The sequence below is a fragment of the Crocodylus porosus genome, unplaced genomic scaffold (assembly GCF_001723895.1).
Source record: "Crocodylus porosus isolate Cpor-Errol unplaced genomic scaffold, CroPor_comp1, whole genome shotgun sequence".
Lineage (NCBI taxonomy): Eukaryota > Metazoa > Chordata > Crocodylia > Crocodylidae > Crocodylus > Crocodylus porosus.
Window position 1 is genome coordinate 54,520,299 of NW_017728931.1, and position 11,371 is coordinate 54,531,669.

General features: G+C 55.0%; 1 protein-coding gene across 1 annotated transcript in view; it reads right to left on the reverse strand.

The window, feature by feature from the left end:
• Positions 1-2,681: 2,681 nt before the first annotated feature.
• SHISA8 (shisa family member 8) overlaps positions 2,682-11,371 on the reverse strand; it is a 23,906-nt gene continuing 15,216 nt past the window's right edge. Inside the window, exons 2-4 of the mRNA XM_019545039.1 lie at positions 11,199-11,326; positions 7,683-7,832; positions 2,682-6,556 (exon numbers count right to left, since the gene is read on the reverse strand). Of these exons, the coding sequence (XP_019400584.1) occupies positions 6,171-6,556; positions 7,683-7,832; positions 11,199-11,326 (664 nt within the window). The 3' untranslated portion in view covers positions 2,682-6,170. The remainder of the gene's footprint in view (positions 6,557-7,682; positions 7,833-11,198; positions 11,327-11,371) is intronic.

Below are 11,371 nucleotides of genomic sequence, written 5' to 3' on the forward strand. Positions count from 1 at the left end.
GTGCTCAGGGCAGCAGCAGGCTGGCAGCTGGTACCTGCGGGGGAATCCTCCCAAAGCGGGCTTTAAGTCCTGCTTGAGAGGTGTGGACACATGCGCTGTGCCAGCAGGGACTGGCTGGGAGGAGTGGAGAGGGAGCAGGCTGGTTGGGGCAAACTGTGCCCTCCTCCCCTCTCCTCCGTCTAGGAATCAGCTGCCCGTGGGCCATACTGCAGCCCCACAAGGGAGCTGTGCAACACGCACCCTTTCCAGGAAACAGGGCCTGTTCTCCAGCAGTCCCCCCAAGGTAGACATGGCCGGGGGGGTGGGATGGGAAGAAAGGGTCTACACCAGCCTCTGCTATCAATTCCCTTCAAGCTTTCTGGTCCAAGTGCATCACATCATGGCAGCTACAGTTTCCCTCTGCATTTAGGTGGTCTGACTGGACCCCCTTGGGGTGCTGTGAGATGCCCAGTGAGCGGCACATGGATTTGCAGTGAAGTTAGTCACACTGGTCTCCTGCCCCAGGTTTTCACCTAACTGTAGGGAAGCCGCCTCTGAGGAGAGCCAGGAAGTCACCAATAAGGTGCCGTGGATGGTATATCCCAGAGTTTGGCAGAGAGGCTGAGGTGCTGAGCAGCCGGGATCTCAGGTTTGATAGGGACCTGGCTGTGGACAGGCGGGCAAGTGATCTCATGACTGCGAGGCCTAAGCAAGCACCTGTGCAGCCGTGACGTGGGCGGTGGACTTGATGGTCCTCCACTGTCCCTGGCAGAAGCCAAACTTTGGTCCTAAGATGCCTGTGCTATAATTGGTATTACTGCAGTGGTGCGCCAGCCTGGCAGGGTGGCTGTGAGGCAGGTTTGTGGGGAGAGGGGGAGCTGGGCTGTGTCTGGTTTGGGGCCTGAGCTGGTACCGGGCTGCCTATGGGACACGGTGGGCTGGTTCTGGCAGAGAGCATGGACAGGCTTGTGCCAGGCCCAGGGATGTACAGTCCCTCCTGACCCACTTTGTACCCCACGTAGCCTGCGTAGTTTTATAAATGGCACAGAGCAGAGGCTGCCTCCCACCACAAAGCTAATGATGTCTCCTGAGCCCAGGGAGTTCGTCATCTTTCTTCCCCTTCTGCCACGAGCAGTTCCCATCCCTGGGAACAGCTCTGGCAAGCAGGAAGACGGTGTCCCTTTGTGCCTGTCTCTGGTGCCGGGCAGCAGCATTGCCCCTTTGCACCTGGAGCCCTGCACCCCTTCGTACCAGTACTCTGCTGCGTGGCCCTCACCTGTGGCCCGGGGCTGGTCAGACTGCCAGGAGCCTCGCAAAGGAAGCCGCTTGGGCAGATGGGCAGCATCAAGTGAGGAAAAGGCTTTTCTTCTTGCCACACCTGTTTCTAGGGCCTGCAGGTAAACAGTGCCAGGGTGAGTGCTTCCCATCAGGGCAGTTGCCCCAGGGCTGAGAGAGGTGCAGGGTGGGACAAGAGGAGTGGATTACTGCCATGCCTGCCTTGTCCTCATCACCGTTTGAAGCTCAGCGTTGCTGCGGCCAACCCAAGCGGTGGCCGTGGTAGGGCTAGGGCCGAGGCCAGGCTCCTTCCTAGGGCACCAGAGGGGGGCCCTGGCAGCCTCTTCTCCTCCCATGGCGGTCTGGAGGGGCTGCAGACACAGGCAGGAAGGTGTCTTAAATGCACATTTCCTCCTGCTTGACTTGCAACCAGAGCAAGAATTGATCCGCCCGCCAGAGGCCTTCGGTGACGCTGGGGTGGTTGTAGGGCAGTCTGCTCTGAACATAACATTGGCAGGGTGGCAGGAGCATGGGGAGTGTCAGCAAGCCTGTGCCAGGGGGATGTGACATGTCCCCCTGTGTGAAGTTGGGGCCCGCTTTGTGCATGGGGGAGGTGGAGTCGGGGCTGATACCTCGCCGCGCTTGCCTGTTGGGACGCTGAGCTCTCAAAGGGCTGCCGCAGCGCACTTGGCTGGTACCATCCTGGCACAGAAGGCAGGAAGGCCTTGAGGCTGTGTGAGCCCTTTTCCTTCAACCTTTCCACCCCCCTCACCACATGTGGCATGTGAAGGGTTTGTGATGCAGAGGGCACATGGCAGGTGTCTGCCTTGCCCCGTGACACAACCTGCCTAAGCATTTGAGCTCAGCTTTCAGCACCTGCAAGCCACGGCGTGGGCTGGTGCTTGTGCTCCTCCGTGATGCCGTCATGCCACTGCTTTGTGCCCCAGTGACACTGAGGTGGCCTCAGGGTGCTGGGATGTAGCTGTTCCCTTGAGCTGAGATGCTGTGAAGGACTGAAAGGAGAGCAGCCATGGGGGGTGGGGTGGGGAGGAACCAGCGGCACCTCCCTGTGGGCTCAGGAAGGCAAGGGGAGGGCATGACCGTGTTGTGAAGCCTTGGTAGGGCTGAGCAGCTACATAAGAGTCTTCACCTAGGTTCCCCCCTCCCCGGGGCCCACCCCCAGCATCCAGCACGGGTGCCCAGTGGCTCTAGAGCTGGTGTGTCCCCTCTATCTGCAGGGCTGGGTTTTCCTGTTCTCGTCACCCCGCTGTGGTTGGACCTGAGCGTGCCCCTCAGCCAGACTGCTCCATCGATGCTTCTCTTCCCTCCATCCCACCCGGCTCAATGCCCTCCCAGGGGCTGTCAGGCCCCCAGTGTTGTAGGCGCACAAGTACAGCAGTGAGATGCGTGCCCAGTCTGGCAGTGGGTGGTGGTGGGGCACTTTTATTATTATTTTTTTCTTAGAACTGAAGAAAAATGTACAAATAACACTGACCCAGGCCTTGCAGGGCCTCTGGCATCAACCACCCATTGTCTGCACACCTGCCATGCCCCCCTGCCCCTCTCCCCGCCATTGCCACAGAGTCACATGTGTCCATGTGTTGTCTGCCCCTCTCCAGTCCTTGCTTGCTCAAGTCCTGTCACAGCCTGCAGCCTTCCTCATTCTCTGGGGCATAGTACCTGCATTTGTATGATTTCAGGGGCGTCCAAAGTCTCAAAGAAACCGAGGCTAGAGTGAAGATGTGAGGGGAGGGAGCCTTTCCCTTTTTGGGCACTGGTTTGATGCCTTCCCTGCATGGGAGCAACTGAAAGTCATTGCCATCAGATTTCTGTTTGGGGGAGAAGGCAGGGTGAAATGAGTCGATGGCTTCATTCCAGCTCCTCTGGGGATGGATGGAGGGATAGGTAGCTGCTTGCAAGATACCCCTGAAAATACAAGTGCTCATGGAAGACCTAGTGTTGTGAGGGTAGGAGATGGAGAAGGTGACCAGCCTGCCCAGGCTTGGCTTGGCCTGTGTGTGCTGCCCTGTCTAGGAAGACCACATTGATGCTCTGCCATGGGTACCACTCACTGGGCAAGAAAGGGCCAGGAAGCAAATACTGTACAGCCCAGTCCAAGAACAGCTGGCCCAGCCCATGGCATTAGCGAGACCCCAGTTGCGCAGGAGAAGCTTTTCTGAGGAAGACAATGCGTAGTGTAAGGCATTCACACTATGCTGTAGGTGGTTGGTGGTTTGCATTGAATTCTAGCTCATCAGAGCCCTGCTGCCAGGCAGCACCTATTGAAGAGTAGGCAGCAGAGCTGGCAGGTGTTTCAGCTTGTGCACAGTCCTAAAGGGCTGAGCACTGCTGCCAAATCAGCAGTGGAGATGGGGAGAAAGCAAGCCAGGACCCAGGCCTTTCCTTTTCTTTTCCCCTCTCTAATGCTAATTCACTGTTTCTGACAGTTCTCTGAGGAGGGCGGGCTGGGGGGAGGTGAGGTGGATAAGAGGTAATTCATTGTTGACTGTGTGCATTACAGAGCTTCTGCTAGGGGCTGAGCCACAGAAACCACTGTTGAAGTGACTGCTGCTTTGAGCTAGAGGACTGACCTCTTAGCTCAAGCAGTAGTAGCTCCTGGTTTTAATGGTGATGCCCAGGTTCTCATGGGGTAAGGGCTCCTGAATCAACCCCACAACTCATATGTGTGGCTTGGAGCTGCTGTTGGCCAATCTTCCTGCTGTGTCCGTACAAAGAGCACATGTCAAGAGATGGCGGAGTAGATACCATTCTCTTCAGCATACCTTGTCCACACATGGGAACACACATTGACCCAGTACAAATAAAGCTCTGTCGAACAGGAGTGGGGTCAAGGAAAGGCGACTAAAATCAACAAGTGCAGGAAACAAATGATCAATGCAACAAAAAGTCCCAGACTCTTGAAGGGATGAGGGAAGCAGTTTCCAAGTGCCTAATTCCTCACTTGGCAGCGATTCTTGGGTGGGTGAGCCAGTGTCAGTGTAGCCCACTTCTGTCTCTCCACAAGGCAGGAGAGAGCTTAGAGTAGGTTTGCTCTGCTTCTCCCCTGCATCAGCAGCATAACACAGTAATTCCTGGCCTCAGGGGGCACGACCCCTCAAGGGCCAGGCTGCGTTCTACATGAGAGCCTCCATGTTGTCCTGGCAGGCATCTCCTTACGCAGGAGGTTTCTAAAAAGAGCCGGCCTGTTGATACCTCACGTACCTCCACACAGGGTGATGGAGAGATCCAGGGGGAAGAAGGCGAAAGCAGTGGGAATAGCAGAAGAGTGCCAAGAAGCAGGCTTGAGATGAAAAAGAGTGAGGCTCAGAGAGCCCTGCTGGATGGGCTGGGCTGAGTGGCGGCCACTTTCTGGCAGCATAGGACTGTTTACAGGTAGATGGTGGTCCCTGTCTGCCACTGTTCCCGGTGAGACTAGTTTCCCAACTGTTCAGTAAAGCCAGCCCTCCACAACAATATCAACTGAAGCAGCCAAAACCCCAGCTGCCACTTTGACATGGCACTGCTGGGGCTTGATGAGCAGTGCCATGCCCTTTTCTGGGGTTTCCTCTGGAAATGGGGAGCCACGTGGATGGCAGGAGAGGTGCATGAGAGCAAAGCTTCAGCTTCTGAGCGTCATGTCAGTGTCCTGCAGAGGCAGGGCCCCACAAGCAGCAGCATGTAGTGAAGAAGAAAGAACATGACACTGCAACTTCTCAGGAACAAGAAATGGCTGAGGGTGAGGAGCAAGCCTGATGAGTAATTGCATTCAGCATAGCATAGGTGGGTTGGGGGCAGCACATGTCCTGGAGTGCACCCCTAGCTCCACAGCAAAGCCAGACTATGACCCACTGAGCTGGGACCTGGTGGGAGATAGCTTCAGGGCCTGGTGCTACAAGTAGCTGGAGACAGAAAGGGTCCACAGAAAGTGTGACAGAGGGGAGATACACAACTTTTGCATCCTTTACACTGTGACATCTTGATGTTCTGCTGGATTTGCAAAGCCAGTGATCATGAAATTATTATGCCTTATCAAGAGAGCCTCTCACAGGAACTTAAAACTCATCACTATCACCTCCCTAAGCCAGTGGTCACTGTTTACACAGGCGGTACTATGCCTTGCTTTGTTCCGTACTTCAAGAATAGCTTCTTCCCCAACCATTTAAACCACACCTAAGGTCCAAGGGTGCAGGATGCAAAAGGAGATACAGACTTAGTTAAGCTATTATTAGAAACATTCAAAAACGGGAGGGGAAAAAAGCCCCCAAACCCAGTACAGGATGTTTGCTAGAGGAATAAAGGGCTCAGCAGGAGATAAAGGGAGACGTCTAAAATTCATCTCAAGCCCTTGACAGCTGCTTGTTTGTACAGTTTATTTATACTTTCGGTACTTGTGATTCTGTCGCCTGGTTTAAAAATGACATCAAGAGGAAGAGGGAGGGAACAGGGTAAGCAGGCAAACACCAGGGGACTTACTGGTTGTTGTTAGCTCCCATCTTCTAAGGGTTGTCCTTCCCCTAAGAGGTCTGTGCCTTCCTCTAGCAATGGTACAATGTGATTCCACGGGGAACCGCACTGGAGTCCCCTTGGCTTCCCCTCAGCACTGACCAGTCTGCTACACAAGTGACATGATGGACAGGTGAACTGGAAAAAAGAGCCGTGCATCAATCACAGGACAGCATGCATGCCTGTTTCACCATGCACGTTAACCAAGTACTCGGGGGGGGGGGTGCACGGTGTGTCGGTTCTGGTGGGTTCTCCCACAACCCTTCTCTTGTCTCCTGCTGCACAACCTAGCAATGCCAGCTGTGACAGGCAAGCAGCTCTGGTACCTTGCCATCAGGTGTTCTCGACTGGCTAACTGCCAGCCCCAGAGGCTGCTGGGGTATTAAAAAAAAAAGAGAAGATGAAGGTCCTTTTTAGACAGTGACCTCAGTCTTGCTATTGGTGGAGAGGTGCCGCTGGGGAGGGACATAGTGGGATGGCGTCTGGCTGAAGACCTCAGGCAGCTTCTCAATGCTGAACTGGCGCTTGGTGGCATAGACCTGTCGGCGGATGTCAGGGTGGTGATGGTGGTGGCTAGGGTCCCAGCCTCCCTTGAAGGCAGGGCTGGCTGCCAGGGTGTGCGCGTTGGTTTTCACCACTTTTGCCTTCTGCCCAGGTGTGGCCAAGCCGACCAGGGGGTAGCCATCCTGCAGGGTAGATGTGTCTTTCTGATGCAGCCCCATGGGTGGGAAGGACAGCGTGCCTGGTGGCGGCATGTCCGCGGCGGGAAATCGCTTGTAGAATTCCTCTGGGGCGCTTTCTGCAAAAGAGCCAGAAGATCCGATAAACCGGAGGACACCCAACCCTTCCTGGAACGACACGTTGTGATAGGCACGAAGGTAACCCCTCTGTCTGCCGGGATGACTTCTCCCCTTCCCCACCGCCTGACACGCTTGGTGCCAGCTCCCCATGGGGATGACTTTGGGAGGCTGGGTGCATCCCGGAGGCTGACTGCCTGGAAGAACAGGCTGTCGGAAACATGCAAAACTCCCAGCTTGTGATTGGCTCATACGAACGTTCCGGAACCTTGTTAGGTTCCTGCCTGTTGATAGGTTCAGAGGAGGCTTTGGAATGTTGGGGAATTTGGGATGCTGATTGGGTGGTGACCACATGACCTCTCTCTAAGTCGTCCCCTGTTCCATGAAAGCAGCAGCCTTCCCTCCTTAAACCGCCCCTGCCCTTTGTCATCCCTGTGGGGCCCAGGGTGCAGCGCTCCCCCAGTAACGTCGCGATTTCGAAGCACAATTACGTCTGACTCGCGAGCTCACGCTAGAAGTCCCAAATCCCGGGATTCTTTCTCGCGGCCCCAACCGGGCTGGGGCCAGCTGCAAATTCCTGACAGCCCCGGGGGGGCCAGGCTGTGGGGGTGCAGGGAGCTCTGCCAGGTCAGCACCGAGCCAAGGCCACAAGGGGTGGCGGGGGCTGCTCAGGGCACATCTGCGATGAGTCAGAGGAAGGGGGCTTAAAACGGAGCATCTCATGATTCACATACCAAATCTCTTGATTTTTAAGTGTTTCCTTTTGATTTTTGACATGGTGGGGTTGGCAATACTGCTCCCCACAAACCTGTGCTAAGCTCTGACTGAGCCCAACTACACTTGCACTTCCTCCCACAAAAGTGTGCGTAAGAGCCATAGCTGGAGGCTGCATTGTTCTCCATCCTGTCACCAGTGCTGTCCCATTTCCTCCCCATCTCATCCCACTCCCACTGGCATTTGTGAAATCACAGTTGCTGCTGTCACTGGGGTGTGGGATGTCAGCAATATGGTGATGTCATGCAGTGAATTGGGTCAAAGAAAGGGGGAGGGAAAGCAGCACTTGAGGAAGCACAGTTGGATGAAGCAGTTCCACCCTGGCTCCAGACTCGCGGGTGTGGCAGCACCTACCTACAGCCTTGAGCGTGGCATACTTGGTGTAGTCTGGAGCCTGGAGGGGCATGGTGCTCGTCATTGGCAGGCGGTTGCTGTGGGAGTGTGGCAGGCCAATCTGGGGGATTATAGGGGTGCTGACCACGGCATTATTCAAATGCATCTTGTCTAGGAATGGAAAGAGAGACAGCAAAAGAGAGGGGCATAAGAGTCTTGTATTAGGTTTAAGGCTAGTCTGACATCCCGTGTAATACAGGCCATTACATTTCACCCAGTTGCTCCTAACTGAGCCAACATGCTTTAGTGGTCCAGAAACACATCTATGATATGAAGACTTTGAGAGAGGGAGAATCCACCATTTCCCTTGGTGGTATGGTTCAGTGAATACCATCATCCCTGTTAATGCCTTCTTTCTCATTTTGTTTTGTCTGGCTGCAGCTTCCCAACCTTGGCCCTCCTCATACTTTTCTCCACCAGATTCATAAGATCTTTAGTACCTGTTTTTCTTCTCCCTGTGGACTCATTTATATGCTGAGATCATGTTACCCCTCCCTCTTCTGTCTGACAGACTTAACAGATTAAGCTCTCTCTCTGTTTCTTTCTCTTTCTGCCTGTCTGAAAGGCATTTTCCCCAGTCCTCAAACCAGTTTTGTGGGTCTTTTTTGTACTTTGGATTTTGCAACATCCTTTAAAAATGTTGATACCAGTACCAGACACGATGTCCTAGCATGGTCACACAAAGGCTCAGTGCAGAGGGAAAAATCACCTCCCTGATCCTCCTTCCTTATTTATACATTGCATTAGCCTTTCTTTCACAGCATCACACTAGAAAGTCATATTGAAATGCTTGCCTGCTACAACCCTAAACCCTCTCCAGAGTCACTGCTTTCTAGGAGATATTCCTCCTTTCTCTGTAGGTATCGCCTGTGTTCCTTGTTACTTGATAAATAACTTTGCGTGAGGCTGTATAAAATGTTTTTGAATTTTAACAAGATTGGGGCTTCCCAACCATCAGTTTTGGGTAGTCCTTTCTACCAAGACAGCCCACATCTGTGCCTCTGCCTCCTGAGCCATCAGCAACCTGTTCTTATAGACAATATCATGTTTATATGCTCAACGAGACGGATGCCCTGGAGAATCAAAACCCGGCTCCAGAAGGTTTCGTGAATAGGGCTTTGGTTCTACCCTGGCTGCAAGTCACAAGCGACAGAAAGCCCTCTGTGACCAAGAGAGAACTGGCAGGCCTCATGAAAGGACTTCCAGTTCTCAGTCCAAGTAGGGCACAGTCTCCCAGTACTGTAGCGACGACGTTTGGTGGCTGGGGGAAAGCCTGCAGCAGCAGCCTGCCCTTGCCCCATGCACAGATTTTGGGGGCACATGCCCCCCCCATGCTTGCCCAGGACTGCACTCAGCGGTGGGAGCTGCCCTCCCCCCATCCCCATGCCACCCCAAATTAGCTCCCTGTGGCTCTGTCCCAGGCCCCACTCCGGCTAGCCATCACCTGTTGGCACCGCTTTGCTTTGGTGCCTGGGGCAGTCACCCCGCTTGCCCCCACCCTTGCTACAGTATTGACCAGGCACCGGAGCAGCGGGGACAAGAGCTGCACAGCCCTCAGGCAATGTCTGTCATTCCTACAATAGCGCCAGGGCTGAAGCAGGCCGGTGGGCAGCATGTGAGGGAAGCTGGCACTGTGGCTGCCTGGTGCACAGTTGTTCTCCAGGCCTCTCAGGCCAGCGCCATTCCCCAGCCCTGGCTCCAGAGCAGTGTGTTCACTCTCCTCCTTGAGCGTGGGACGAGTGTCACTGGCAGATTGACCAGACCCTCCTTCCCAGCCCCAGGCAGCTCAGTGTTGAACTAAAAGGGCCACTGGGTTAACAAGCAATTTCCCCGGGTCACACAGACTGGGAGCGCTATGCCACTGGTGCCACCTGGCCTCTCCATCCTCCTGCTGTCCAGATGGTTAACTGTAGAGATAAATCTGCTGCTCGGTGGCACAGGAGAGACACCTCTCACCTCTGCCTGGAGGCATATTGCCTACGGGCACCTCCTAGGAGTCACTCAGGCTCCATGTATACTGCAGTCTCTTCAGTGTTTGCGCAGACAGCCAGGGCTGGCTTTTAACTAGCTTGCTCAGGGAGTGGTAGTTGTCTAGCCATCACCTTACCGAGCACAGTGTGGGGAGCAAAACCCTCCTGAGGCTCTACCCTTGTCTCCTTGCTTTGTTTTGCAGACCACACTGAGTTCTGCTTGGCCAAAGCCACACAGCTATTGATCCCTGGGCCAGCTGGGTTCAAGCTGTGTCTGGTGCGTCCATCCTACCCAGCAGGGACTGTTGTGCAGAAGGACATGAACCTTGCCACCAACCTCACCGCAGCACTGGGGCTTGCTCCAGTTTCTGGGAGGCAGCCTGACACAAGCGCTCCTGCTCTTAAATGACAAGAGGGAGGGAATGAGACCCTCCTGCCCCTTCTCCTCAAGTGATGGGTCCTACCCTTCTTGCTGCCTCATTGTGGTGTCTTCCCACCCTCCCTCCTCCATGCTGTGTTAGCCCCTCAGCTGGCATGGCTCTGGCAGCCTATCCGAGCCGGATAACTGCATTGAGTTCTGACCTGTGAGCCATGCATAGACGCAGGCTGCTGCCAGCGCAAGTGTCACTTCCTATCCTTCAGAGAAGCAAGCGGGGGCCTGCCTGCAGGCCAAGGCATCTCCCCTGAGGCTGTTGCATGGACAGCGGGGAGCATCCTGGGGAAGGAGCAGGGGCACACATGCCACCAATGCAGTCATCCAAAGCTGCCAGCCTGTAGCAGGGGCTGGCTCAAACAGAGGGAAGCAATGATGCTGCCCACCAGGCAGCTGCCTGCTCCAGCTCTTAGCGATGGTGGCTGTAGGACAGGCAGGGGCCTGACTGCCAGGGCTCTGCAGCCCCCTCAGTGGGCCCTCTTGGCTGCAGTGATGTCCATAGAGCAACAAAGAGAGTGGGCAGGGCAGGGAGATGCAGCTCTAGCTTCCAGGGTAGGAGGGGTCTATAAAGAGCAATTATAGGGGCCTAGGAAGAAAATCTGAGTCCTCCTGCAAAGGAAGAAACCCCCCATTTGAGACTAGGGCTTTGAAGAACAGGGAGCTACCTCACTCCCTAGGAGCCTCCTTGGCCCCCATGGTCCCGGCTGCAAGTGCCAGGAACTCTTTTCTGTAGTGCCTGGCATCAGGGATGAGCATTGCTCTCCTCAGGACCATTTTTGGGCTGGGGATGCCTTCTCCCCACTTCTCAACACAATACCCGACTCCCCTCCAAGCCCTTGAGCAGCACTTCATGCTCTACTTTCAATAAAATCACCCCAAAACACAGGAAACAAAGCCCTGGCGCTGAAACACGCTCTTCCCACACCTGTTCTGAGCTGACAGGCCTCTGAGCCACTGCCTGACCCTGACTGCTGTGCTCATGACATTGTGCCCTTCTCCCAAGCCCATTTGGAAAAGTAGAAAGATATCGGGGGCCTTCTGCTGTCTCCAGGCTGGTCGGAGATGAGCGCTTACCTGTGCCGTTCCTGGGGGATCCCCGTGTGAGGCCCTCACCGAGTTGGAGCTGGACACTGCCTATGTGGCCGTCTGCCATGTGGTCGGAGGGGTTGTGGCCCGGCTGCTTCAGCAAGTCTGTGAGAGTCCTGGAGAAGACACAAGGGAAATTTGCCAGCCAGTGTCATAGGGAC